General features: G+C 37.4%; 1 protein-coding gene across 12 annotated transcripts in view; it reads right to left on the bottom strand.

Moving 5' to 3' along the window:
- The window catches only part of PKP4 (plakophilin 4), a 231,383-nt gene that overhangs the window by 48,036 nt on the left and 169,384 nt on the right, over positions 1–13,963 (bottom strand). For 11 of the 12 annotated variants that reach the window (XM_078070824.1, XM_078070823.1, XM_078070828.1 and 8 more), the window contains 5 exons: positions 12,067–12,198; positions 11,766–11,956; positions 8,079–8,631; positions 2,698–2,886; positions 274–494 (listed from right to left, as the gene is read on the bottom strand). In XM_078070824.1, the coding sequence (XP_077926950.1) occupies positions 274–494; positions 2,698–2,886; positions 8,079–8,631; positions 11,766–11,956; positions 12,067–12,198 (1,286 nt within the window). The remainder of the gene's footprint in view (positions 1–273; positions 495–2,697; positions 2,887–8,078; positions 8,632–11,765; positions 11,957–12,066; positions 12,199–13,963) is intronic. The other variant, XM_078070827.1, reaches the window with a different exon arrangement.

Here is a 13,963-nt window from a genome sequence, read left to right as displayed (position 1 = left end):
AGTTGTCTTGCTGAAGTATGTCACTGATGAATGCTGCAGATATTCACACAGACCTGTGCATTCTCTAACTTATTATTAAAGCATTGAAAGAAGGAATCTATCTTTAAAACAAAATTAAACTCAATGACCAACAGTGCTAAAATACAAGTGGAAATACTAGAGATAAGGAGTTAACTGATACTATAATAGACTTGGCAACTTGAAAAAAAGCCAGAATGAAGGAACTGTCGATGCCCGGGATACTGTAGCATTCTGGAGACTCATAACCAGTACTTGCCTGGGGTCTTTCTGAATGCTGTCTATTGACGGGGATCTCGTGGTGCCATCATCAGCTGGCGCTGCGTGCTGAAGCCTGTTATAATTGCACTCTTGCACTCGGTATTGTATTGGCCTGTAGGGCTCCGCGTAGGTAGCTGTTGTGTTCAGAGCATAATTATTTCTTTGGTATGTAAGGGTGCTTCGTTGGCTGGATGTCCTTTGCAGATTTCCAACACCTAGAAAGTCAACATTTTTTAAAATGACAAGGTGATACTTTTCAAAGTAAAACTATTTTTAAGAAGGATTATAGTTTTTAACAATTACATAAATTGCTTTATAGATTTTATCAATATTACCAATTTAGATTTTAGATTTTACCTATCTAGCTCATTAGTGCTAAAAAAGGCACTCAGGTTTTTAATATACACCAACAATACGTCAATTTTATTAGCAGAAAAGAGCAAAAATAAAACTATAAATCTGCTTACATGATTGATCTTACTATGTTTATTAAGATTTAGTACAAAAGTGCAAGGGAAATGTGGGAAAAGAATTTGAGAAATAAATGACAAAATGTCGTAATTTCATTTTAGCAATAAAAAACAGTTATTCAAGTCTGTAGATAATCGAGGTCAAACTTCAAACATGAAGCATACACAAGTTACTTATTTTGATATACGTTTTATTTATAGACCTTTGGATTTTGATAATACTGGAAAATTTACTTCATAAGAAGGAAGACTGATGTATCAAAATCTTCTATAGCTACTCCCCTAAATTTTTGCATGATGCTATATATAAAGGTACTGTACACTGTATGTTCTTTCTTAATTATTGCAGAAGGTATCTCTCCAATGATTGCAGACATATTCTTCCCACAATAATTTTAATAACATTATTTATTTCTTAATCCTATGAAAGAAATTCCTTGGGAGTTCCCTTCTACTTGCTTGATAGGATGCTGAATCACCAATCATTTAATAAAGCCAATTAGATCTTTAAAAAAATTCCTCAATTTACAGAACATAACAAGTACAATATTTCTTCACTATATCTATTAAAAATTGGTACATTTTATTAGAAGAAAAATCCTGCAGCAGACCAAATTATCAGTGTTTGGCAAAGAATCAATTCAGATACAGTCTCCTCCCTCCTGGTGTTCTGGGAGGTATGCCTCCTAGAGCTATGCCTTTATGGGGTTATCGTTGTGGGCATGTTAATAAATCTGTCCTATCTGTTTTGCTTTTTTTTTTTTTTTAAAGATTTTATTTCTTTATTTGAGAGAGAGAGAATGAGAGAGAGCACATGAGAGGGGTTAGGGTCAGAGGGAGAAGCAGACTCCCTGCCGAGCAGGGAGCCCGATGCAGGACTCGATCCAGGGATTCCAGGATCATGACCTGAGCTGAAGGCAGTCGCTTAACCAACTTAGCCACCCAGGCGCCCTCTCTTTTGCTTTTTAACAATTTTATTTATTTATTTATTTTAGAGAATATATATAGAGAGAGAGATTGTGAACAGGGCAAGGAGCAGAGTGAGATAATCTCCAGCCAATTCTGCGCTGAGTGTGGAGCCTGACGCGGGGCTTGATCCCAAAACCCTGAGATCATGACCTGAGCTGAAACCAAGAGTGGGATGCTCAACCAACTGAGCCACCCAGGCGCCCCTGTACTAGCTCTTTTTAAAAAAGAAAAGAAAAAAAAAAAGAAAGAAAGAAAGAAGGGGCTTCTTGGGATTCCATGAGCCAGACCTGCAGCACAGTCTTGCAGTTCACGTGGCCACGGGGTATTGCTTCTGCTCTATCAGCCACTATGGTGTGGCATAAATGTGAGAGTGGTGGTGCAAGCGTGTGATGCACTAGCTCCCTGTTTTTATAAATGCAGTTATTGTATTCTGTCCCAGACTGGGTCCATCATAAGGAATATTTATTTCACATTCTACACTTAGACATTCAGAGGAAATCTAGTATCTAAAAAGGAGTAATACGAAATACACTTGGGCTGCATACATGCTAAATCAAAGATAGGCAAATAACTCATAAAGGGATCTTCTCTAAATACACGTTTCAGGCAACAAAAATCACAAAGGAATATTCCAAACAAAGGTTTCCCTTTCTAGATCTGATATGTTTTAAACCCAAGGAGAGTCAGATTTATAGCTCTACAAACTTACGTGTGAATTAACAGTATAATCACTAGGTTCATTGATTAGATTAAACTAAGGTTAAAAAATAGATTAAACTAAGGTTAAAAAAAAACATATCGCCTATAAAGAGGTACAACACGAACTTCTGTTTTACTGTTTATTGATCAGCTGTCACAGCTGCTTATCTGACAACCAAATGGGCAACATGATTTCATACTAACAGGGCACCCAATCTCAATAAAAATCTGCTCTTGGGCCCGTGCATTTGGGAAACGAGCTGACAGTGCCGAGGCCCACCTGAGCCTGTGCGGTACAGTGCCGTCTGTGACCCCTGGAGCTCCACGGTGCCGTGGTTTGGGCTGCGGTACACTGGGCTGTAATAGGTCCTCCCCTCATATATAGGAGTGATGTGCAGGTCAGGAGACACAGCTGAGCGGAGGTCCTGCCCAAGCTGGCTGTGCTGACTAGCATAGGAGCTCCGTAAACCTAGAGGCAGGAAAATCACATCATCAAGAAATTGAGAAAACTGCGGTGAGGTTAAAAAGCCTTAATTAATCGGACCTTACCAATAGGACCAAATGTTAAGTCTAAACACCAAACCTGTTGAGTTCTACAAAAGGAGGATGCCAGATATGAAAAGGACACCATATACATTTTCAGAGGCAAACCTTCTCTGGCAGCCAGATACAGGTCAATTTTGTAAGAAAAAAATAAATTATTAGATGGTTTGGTACTCAGAAATTCGTTCCCCAGCTGTAAGCTGTTTTATTGTGGTAACCAAAGAGAGCATGCCCTCTTCTACTGTTAGACCATTTTCACTGTTAAAATGTAAGAACAATGGTTCATGCCATTCTCTTGGCTGCTCCACAGAACTGGACAAGCAGCTCTCTGGGGGCAGGGCCCACCATGCCCCACACTTCTTAAACCTCAACGTTAGGACAATGTCTATGTAATAGTGCTTAGTAAAGGCTGATGTTCAAGAACACTTTTGAAATATGTCTCTCAATTCACCCATGATTTTTACAGGAAAATATGAAATTTTATGTTACAAAATTTAGAATGCTATCAGGGAACTAATAGCATTCATTAAGTATTATGAGGTATTATATTACTATTTGTTGTTACTGTATTTTTCCTTTTTTTTTTTTTAAACAAACATAGTTGTTTTTGCAGGAACCCACATGCCAGCTTCTTGTTTACCTTCTTTCTAGTGCAAAGGAAAAGTACAAAGTTAGTACATTAGTATTAAATCATTTGAAATATTCTTTCATTCATATTGCTAACTAGAAAGTCAACATTTTTTAGTGGGACTTGTGATAAAAAAGTACATTTCAAACCCAAACATTTTATTTTCTTAAAGAAGGTGAATTAGTACATTTCAACATTATGATGCTCCGAAGTTTGTGATTTGTCATTATTAGTAAGTAAAATCCGTCACTTGTTAAGAATACTAAGGTTACATTCCAAATTTGAACAAGAGAAAGCACAAACATATCTGAAGTCAGCACTTACTTGCTTTTTAAAAGACTGCAAATAACACAGTAACTAATTACAAAAAGATAGGATCACTCACCTCCTATTAGCTCAGTTAGTCATATAAGAACTAAAAGCAAATTGGCCTGAATGTGAGTGATACTGTTGCTTATTGAGGAGTGGCAAGAAAGTTTAATATGTAGAGCTTCCAAGATGAATGATTATTACCCACCCTGGACAGCAATGTGACATGGAAAGAAACTAAATGAACCAATGTGGATTTTAGCCACTGGCTCTCCACTTGCTAAAATGAAGATCGTAGGCTTAAACAATCATACAATTGGGAGATTATCTGGCCAAACCTCATTTCGAAACCAAGGAAACTGAGAGCCCAAAAAGAAATGTGATTCGTCCCCTTCAGAGAACTGCTTCCTGGTAGGGCTGAGAGGAAGCACCCAACACTGGACACAGCTAACCCTCAAGGTTCAAGGAGACATGGTGTGAGAAATCTTGAATTTGGCAGAGCCCTCCATGAATTAAAGGGCCAGGTCAGCCCACCAGGGGGACATGGAAGCCAATACAACTCTAAAGATGATACTATGATCGTTACTGTAAAGTTCTCATTTGGGGATTTCGGCTTTTTATTCACTTGCAGATTTCTCATTCCTCTTAGCAGAGGAAAACTCCATTTCTTTATGGAACTCATGAGTATTTTGAATAAAGGTGCAGGCATTGTATTTATTAATGGTGATATAAAGTGGGCAGGTAAACGGACCTGGTCCTTGGTAATCTCTTCAACATAGGTGCTATTTTAACACTCAGTAGAGCCACAAATGCTTGTGATTTACTGTGGCATTTTGTAGATCACTTAACACTTGGGCACCGCAAGCCGAGCGCTGGATGCTCCTGAAGTCGGCTGAGCCGCCATGCCTCCCCCTCCCCCCCTCCACGGTCATGTGAAGTAAAACCAAAGCATTCTGCAGCATTCTCAGAATGTTATAGTCTCCCTGTGCAAGGATCCAGCTAGATTCTTCACTGGAAACCATGTGGTGTGATATGATTTATAAATATTTGTACATATTTACTATAATTTCATGGGAAAGGTAACAAAACGAGCTTGCTGATAACTCTAAAAAGCATCCAGCAAATACTCACTTGTTATAAGATTATTAGTGAGATTAAATTACTATATGTGACAGACTATAATGGGAAATAAAAGCCTTAGAATGAAATACAGTACTTTTTGATTTTTAGAAATCTTTGTGAATAACGTAACAGTGATGGTTACTATTTTTGTTCACCTACTCATGCACGCAAACAAATAAAACACACAGTCCTATAGATTTACATTTTTTAAAAAATTACATAGCCTCTATAGAATAAGTAAAGTGATTATATGTAGAAAGTCCACCAAAACTTAGTATCTTTTAAATTGGAAGACAAGTAATTACCTTCTATAATTGTTATTAGAAATAATTTTTCTAGAAGTATTCACAGTATTAATTTTTAATAGTCTTATCTCCCTCTCCAAATAATGGAAAACACTGATCTTCCACAAAATTATTTACTTATACAATAGTTTCTATTTGCAATTCCACAAATACATACTAGTTTACCTATTACAATGACATATTCCCTGTGATTTAAAATCTTTATATTTAAGACACTTAAATAAATATGAATTTATCTCCCAAATAGTATTCTTTGTATTCTCAAAACTTTTCTTGACATGCTATGATTTTACTGAAATGAGTATTATAGGGCAGGCATATTTTTCTGTTGTAGGAAGTAATTTATACACATATTGTATCATCACTTAAATTATGATCACCAAATATCTAAGTGTCTGAATCTATTACAAAATATTGCTTCAGGTTTATCAATTAGAAGGTTATTAACCCTTTGAAAATAAGAACCATAGTAAATATCATGACAAATACAACACTTTCTGAAGTAAGAATAAAAGAAAGGAATTCACAAAATAGGATCCACATTCAGAATAAGTAGGCAGGTAGATGATGAGAAGCAAAGCTTCCCTGGACCCTTTATATAAGGAAACCCTTTGCTTCTCTTGAAGACTGTAGTAGACTAGGGGAAAAAAAATCTGTGATAGGCTAGGTCTGCTTTTTTTCCCCTGAAACAAAGTCTAATTTCACCTGCAATGTCAGAAGGCACGCTTTTTAAACCAAAGGAGATCATCCGTCTCAGGGTTAAACATAGACAGTAATTTATGTGCTCACTTCCTTTCCTGGGCTTCTACTTCACTCTATTGCAAACACAGATTTCTGCATAGCTCTTCTATACATACACGGGGGGGGGGGGGAATACAGAAATCCTCAGAACTATTTATCTTTGAAGGTTTCCTTAGGAGACAGAATTTCATAAATGATTTCTACCTCACTTTGCTGCAGACTTTCAGAGGCAAGAAAATATCTAAGCCAAGTACTCTCCTCTGATGACTGAATAAAAAAGAGGTAGTTTCTCCACTAGGACTTTCTCTGAGCTCAAATTCTAGTTCAATATTAATTCTTCATGCAAAATTATTCAATTAGAAAAATCTCAAAAAGGCTTTACCTTTCTCAGATGCCATAAGGAAAAGATATTGATTTTACTACAGAAAATATTAAAAATTTGTATAAGTAAGAAATACCAGAAATAAAGTCAAAAGACAGGTTACAAAATGGAAAAACTAATTGCAAAGTATATTACAAGAAACTACTTTACTTCAAGTATAAAAAAAGTTTTTACAAGTTATACAAATAGACAAAAATCCTAAACTTGTGGTTTGCAGAAAAGAAATAAAATGGCTGATAAACATGTATGATCTTCAATCTCAGTCATAGCTCAATAAAGGGCATTTAAAACAATGAGATGCAGCTTTTAACCTACTCCACTGGCCAAGATGCAGTCCTGAAAATATGCAGTGCTAGTGAAGGTGTAGGAGGACAGATAAGCTCAAAACTATTGGTGGAAATAGAAATCTATGCAACTTTTCTGGAAGGCAGGAGGTATGACAGTATTTCTTTAAGAACAAATAAGCATATATTTTGACTCAGCAATTTTATTTTAAGAAATGGATCCTGTAGTTATCTTAGTATCTATATGTAAAATATACAAGAAAAAAATATATTATTGCATTGTCTCTAATATCTAAAAGTGAAAAAACTACCTAAATGTCCATTAATAAGGAAGAGATTAAATGAATTATAATACATCTTTAAAAATGGGGTCCTCGGCATCCATTGACAGAATGGAGCTTTCAGACATATTAAAAAAAGAAAAAATATATATTACACATATTTATATATGTATAAGGTATATAAACATATAATAAAATTCCCATCAGTATAAAACACAATGTGTGCACATTTGTATGTAATATATATACTTATATACGCAAATACATATATACATACACTGGTGAGTGGGACTGGGTGAGGGTAGAGGAGCTTGAGATTTTCACTTCGTATTTCATATTTTCTTATATAGTTTTAATTTTTTTCCCATTGTGTATATGTTACTTTAAAAATGTAATTTAAAACACTAACTAAAGATAAATTTCAATTTGATAAAAAGAACAATGTCTATACATATGTGGGAGACCCTCCATGAAAATACCCAGAAGGAACTGGCTATAATATCAGGCACCTTGCTGGTGTCTTTCTGATTTAATCCGAGTGGCATCTGAAGGTAATCATAAGAGCTTTGTGAATTTCCCACTGGGAAGCTAAAATCAAGGCAGTGGGTTAGAAAAATCCATATTCTACACCATTAAAGCATTTCTTTTAAAAAAAAAAGCTGTTTAAAGAGATACTCTAATATCATCTTTTAACATAACTTAGGGGTTTGGATACAGGTAAGCTTAGCTGGTGAAAAAATGTTTCATTAAAAAACAAAAACAAAACCCAACAAACAGCTTAGAATTCCAACCAGTGCTTCTAAAATGCAAAAGCATACTTTTCATATCCTAATATTGGGAGGAGGAAGAATGTACCCCTTGTGAAAAATTTCTGATTGATAGAAATGTATATAGTTTCCTGCATTAAGAATTATAGCGCCTGAAAGACAAGTCAGCCTGACATCAGCAATATAAACTTTGAGATAAAAATATGAGCTTTTCCCACTTTCTCATGCTCTGTTTCAGCACTGATCGCATGGAAGGCTTCCTCCTCGGGCTTTCTGTAGTGCTGTCACCTTGCACTCACCTGTGAGGCTATCTGGCCGAGGTGGAACCATTCTTTCGTAAATTTCATACTGCTGCTGTCCAAATTGTTCCATGTCGTGAACAGTCCTTTGCAGTGAAGGTCCCAGATGTTGTGGTACGGCGGTCATCCCTGAGCGTTTGGGGGACGACGACCCCATCTGGCCTTGGGATGGGGAAGCTACTCGAGTCTGTGCATCCATCAGTGTCAGTGGGGACCCTACTCTGGCGGTAGTTTGGTACTGAGGGGTTGGTCCGTTGGGATTGGCGGTCTGCCGGGAGGTGACTGACCCAATCCGTCGTACAGCTGTTGGGGAGGCGGGTCTCTGTGCGGAGTACGGAGAGGCTGCCCGCTGAGCAGGTAATGTGGTGGAGGAATATGCACTGGGGTTCAGTGGTCGGGAGTCGGTCACTGACGGAGAGCCAAATCCACTACCCAGAGAAGTTCTCAGTGACCCCCTTGAAGGAGACACGCCTGTGCTGATAACATAAGAAGGAGACTGTGCTCTAGATGGAACTGAACTAACTCTTCTCATGGCCCGATTGGCTACTGATGGCTGATGAAAGGGGGGAAAAAAGAGAATGAGTTTATCCAGGGTTTTGCGTCCACTGTATTACAGAAAAAAAAAGTGCACATAGCTCAATAAGAACGTGAATTCACTGTTTTTTCCTTTTTATGCTTTAGAGCTGGATATTTGTCCTTATCGTGCTTTACTTGTTCTACCTTTTTTTGGTAGTTTAACCTCTATCTTTTCCCCTTCAGAGTACTAAAATCAACCAGTAAAGAGAGATCTGAAGAATGCTTAATATTCCTTTTTCTTTTGTCTTTATATTTTTTTATCCTCTTGCCTATGCATTTTTCACAACAGATAAAATGTTGTATTGCCATTTGCAACAACATGGATGGATCTAGAGGATACAATGCTAAGTGAAATAAGACAGAAAGACAAATACCGTATGATTTCACTCATATGTGGAAATGAAGAAACAAAGCAAATGAAGAAACAAAGAAAAAAAGAGACAAAGGAAGAAAAAACAGACTTCTACATAGAGAGAACAAACTGGTGGTTGCCAGAGGGGAGGTGGGTGGGGGATCGGTAAAATAGATAAAGGGAATTAAGAAAAATAAAATAAAATCTTAAAAAAAAAGAAAAGAAAACACTTACAGTGATGAGCACTGAGTAATACATAGAACTGTTGAATTGCTATATGGTACATCTAAAACTAATATAACACTGTATGTTAATTATACTACAATAAAAAAGTGCTGTATTGCAAGTGTAAAGGGTCACTGGAACAATCTACTTATTTTGTGCCCTGTGAGTCAAACTTTGGCCAAGTTAATGCATTTATGTAAAACAAAACAAAACAAAACAAAACAAAATTTGAATGCATTAATCTAAATGTAGCTAGAGGAGTGTCTATAATTTATTCATCTTTATGGACTGGCCCCATTAAAAAAGGAATGTGTTCTCTCAATGTGGAATAAATGAATGCTTGCATAGGGTCTGGGGTCCAAAGCTCTCCTCTGTGAAGCTACTCTCAAGGGACAGCTCGGCTGCACAGGTGCTCCAGCCGAATTTCTCTTCTTTTAGCTCAAGCGTGGCTCCCTAGTGATTTTGGCCATTTCTTTCTACCTCCTTTGATCTATGAGCGCTTATCTTTAGCTGGTGGATTTAAAGAGATGCAAAAAAGTACCCCAAAGTCTGCTGCAACAGGAGGAATGCTCAAAGGCTCTGGTGGGTTCAGGGCTAGCCAGCTGGAGAAGACCAGAATGGGAAATGAAGAGCATTTCTGCCATGGCTGGTCCTTCTATGACTCTACAGACCCCTGCAAACACTAGGTCTCAGACGCCTTTCTTGATGTAGCCACAATGAGGGATGGTGGCTGGCCTGGGGCACTGGCCTGACAGGAACAGGCGTAGGACTGAGAGTAGGGCGCTGAGCTACAAGCCCAGGACCAGGCTGCTGGAGTACAGTTCCCACCAACCCCCTTTCACTTTTAGTCGGGGCACTAAGCGGACAAACCGGAATAAGGCAAGGACTTTGTACACTCTTAGGTGTCATTAAGAGGAAGAATGCTTTGTCTCCACGTATCACAAGCAAGTGGACTAGCTGAAACACCTGCCCTGAGACCTACATGTGCTCAAACTCAACAATTCTGGGAAGGCAACAGCCATGGAGAGATCTGGGGTGGGCAAGCAATTGTTAATAAAACAACAAGGCAAGAAAGAGGGAGTTTGCAAATTAGTAGACAGTTGGAAAATTAAAATCTGTGCTCAGGGTTTAGAAATAGTGTTAAAAATAAGTAAAGAAGATCTCACATATGAGTGTTTTACTACCAAAATGGGATACTTGGTCCAAGAGCTAGAAATGTGTTGCCCAGACTACATGCAAATCAAGAGATTTTAGAGACCTCCTTGCAACCTAATTCTTCAGCTCTAGGAACAAAATCAACTTACTGTACGCTGAGAAAAAAAAAAAAAAAAAAGAGATAACCTATCCACTTTTAAGGGGAAAAAACAATTTTTGTAGTTAAGATAATTATTATTCTAAAGTGTAACTTCAAACCAGCTGACATAAAAATTCACCTAAGCAGATAAACTCCTGTAAGCACTTAGTCCAAAGCTTCTCAAACTTTCCCATCAAAGCATCCCTACCAGCAAAGGAATAAAGTATACTCTAAGGACTGGGGTTACAGCTTGGCTTAAAAATTCATGCACTAGGAACATGATGACTGGACAAGAAAAAAAATTCATGCACTATACGACTTTGTTTTTTTTCATATAGGAATATTTCTCATTACTTAAACATTTCTTCTAAATTGTTGAGCCAAAGTGCCAAAGCCCTCTTGTGTTCCTCCTTTGGCTTGCAAAACCTGGCCCACTGTGGTGTTGGCCTTCCTCTAGCACATTATGGAAGGATTAGTGTCTGCCTAACTTCTTGGATGATCTTGCCATTTTTCAGCTCCAGAGAACTCACTGGGGTACTTGGACAGATTGTTATCCTCACTGGTTACTGCCACTCAGGATCCTACTGCTTTCATTAACTTGGGCCATGCTAGTGGACTGATGTGAATAAAGTGGCAGTGAGTGAGGAGCTAAGGAGTTTTCGTACATACATACATAGGCCATCTTATTTTTTTGACCAACTTATATATGATAACTTTCTATAGGCAAGAATATCTACATTCTAACAAAAAATTGTGATTTCAGGGAACAATTCCAAAGGTGAATTCCAAAGGCAAAAAACTTTGGTTAGAACAGGCCAGTCCCATTTTATTCAGGTGTGGGAATAGTGCTCTGCCCTCTAGGCCTCTCTAGAACATATTGTAGCTCTAGTATTTTTAGGAACGCACAACCCCTAGAGGGACTACAACATTCCACCCAGTTTTCTCATACTCCTGCCCTGGACTGTTCCTCTCATGACAAACTTGCTTCTCCTAAAAGAACTACTCTCCTGTAACTGGAATTTATCAGAATTCATTAATATGAGTTAATAAATGATTCCAACGTTTTTTTTTTTTTTTTTAATATCACAGACCTGAATAATGTTAAAATGATTTTGCTACTTTGTCCATTCTGTAAGATCAAAATTGTATGTATTGATTTTACATCTAATAAAGAATACTTATAACAGATATTCAGTTAGGAGGGTATTTCTTTACAAGGATCTTGATGTGCTTGGCTTACCTGAACCAGTGTTTGTCCTTCAGCTCTTGAATTCCTCACCAAATGGTTATTGGTTGAACCTATGAATGAATGCTGCGGTCTATTTTCTGCTTTACTCAAATTCTGGCTGTTGTGGAAACTCCCTGCTTCCTGGTATCCACTGTCAGAATAAGAATTCATTTGTGTTGAACTTCTTGAGTTACCCAATGATCCTGCAGGAATGAAACCAGCAAGAAATATCTTTATTTTACACTTCTGATACTCATTTTCAAATAGCACACATTAAAAGCAAATCTGATACTTAAAAGATAATACAACAGACCCTCACTTTCATGGAGAGATGTCTGTTCTGGTGAATAGAGAGTCCCCTGTTCTGGCTCTGTCCTGATGAGATAGTTGTTGGGGTGGACAGCGTCAGAAACTCTAGGTTTGTTTACACCAGTATTTGGCACATCTGTAAGAAGATAAGTTTAATCAGCTAAATCTAATGACAGTATTATATAAAAACTTGCTACAAAGGTTCAGATATTTGTGACATCTTATAATCTATATGTAATACAATACCATTCTCATTGAAAACTGCACAATCATTTAGACTCTTTTCTATATGAAAGTGTTCCATATACTCATTTTATTAATATATTTTTCTAAATTTTATGACAATTTTTCATCCTGATTACCACCCTAAGTTAACTTATATATTACATGAAATTAAAATCTGAAAATTGAGCTTGTTTCCCCTTGGAAAACTCACCTCTCAGGTGACTTCCTCCAAGAGGAAGACTGGGTAAGAGTGGTGGCCAAGTGTTTAATGAAAGATCCTCCATACCTCCAAACGTTTGAAATAAAAAACTTGCGTGGTGTTTATATTATTGAGCTTAGTAATGAAACCTCTGAAGGTAGAGCTAGGTTTTTATGTTTTATTTCATGTTATCTAAGATCAACGGAACTCTGTACAGTGTTTTCAGAGTTACAAATGATGGAAATTTTAATTTTTTATCCATTTGCTTACCTTACTCTTTTAGTCCTTTTCTGTATCCATACAGACAAATCTAAACATGATCCTTGCTTCCTCATGCCAAATCCGTCTCTCCCAATTATCTTGTTTTACTTTCAACTGTATCATTTTGCCATCTTGATCTTAGAAACAAAACTATTTATCCCCTTCCCTATCTCCTACGTCTGTTTTGTATGCTGTAAATTGAGGTGGTGTAAATCACACTGCCTTTGCCCATTTCCATTCAAATGTGACCTCTTTTCTCTATTTCTTCAAAATATATTTGCCCATGTTCTGATTATCTTCAGAAGTCTCTTTCCACAAATTTAACCCTCAGGTTGCTAACAAACATTTTTTTCAGGAATGCTGCTTCACTATCTCTTCAAAGATTTACAGCGAGTCTGTAACACATTCTGAGTCCAAGATATAATCCTAAGGATTTCAATGTTTTCATTTGTCTTTCCTTTCTGACTTTCTTCCTTTAACTTTTTATTAGAGCCCTAAGAATGCAGCTATGGGAAAAGATAGGTGTGTGTGTGCGAGACACAGGGAGCGTGTGGTTGGGAAAGGAGCTTAGGAAAAATTTCCTATAGGAAGTAAAGCTTGCCCCTTCTTTACCACACTTAAACTCTCTCACCATTAGAGTGTAAGTTCAGCGAGAGCAGGGACTTTTGTCTGGTCTGTTTACTGTTATTTCCTCAGTGCCTAGATAGGTACATCATACTCAGTAGGTGACCGGTAAGTATTTGTCGAACAAACAAATTCCCAGTAAGAAGAGCAGCTTCTCTTTACTGAGTGCTGATTCACGCCTGGCACTGTGCTGTGGCTTTATTATGTTCAATAAAGTTTATCTACGTAAAGCAAAGTAAAACTTGTAGGCATTGCTGATCAAGCTAGTTTGAAAAGTGAACAGAAGTTTTATAGGAGAGCCGGGAGCCCCCACTGCATTCTAAACCTTTAGCTTGACGCTGAATTCAATCCAAGGTTTTGTTTCCTAGCCTCCAGAAAGATTCGCTGACATTCTTAATATAGGTTTTTAATGACCTGTCTCCTGATTTATTATTTGACAGTACACTTCTAGGTGGTAGAGTTCTGTGACAGTTCTGAATTCTTAAGTTTGGAATTTCAATAAAGATTACAGATTGTATATGGTTTCCCTGGTATACACTGAAACCCGATCTGAGGCTCTGTCAGGCTGATAATCCTGGGGAGTGATCGGCTT

The sequence above is a fragment of the Halichoerus grypus genome, chromosome 4 (assembly GCF_964656455.1).
Source record: "Halichoerus grypus chromosome 4, mHalGry1.hap1.1, whole genome shotgun sequence".
Classification (NCBI taxonomy): domain Eukaryota; kingdom Metazoa; phylum Chordata; class Mammalia; order Carnivora; family Phocidae; genus Halichoerus; species Halichoerus grypus.
The sequence above is the reverse complement of the archived record's forward strand: the minus strand, read 5'-3'. Positions and strand labels throughout refer to the sequence as shown.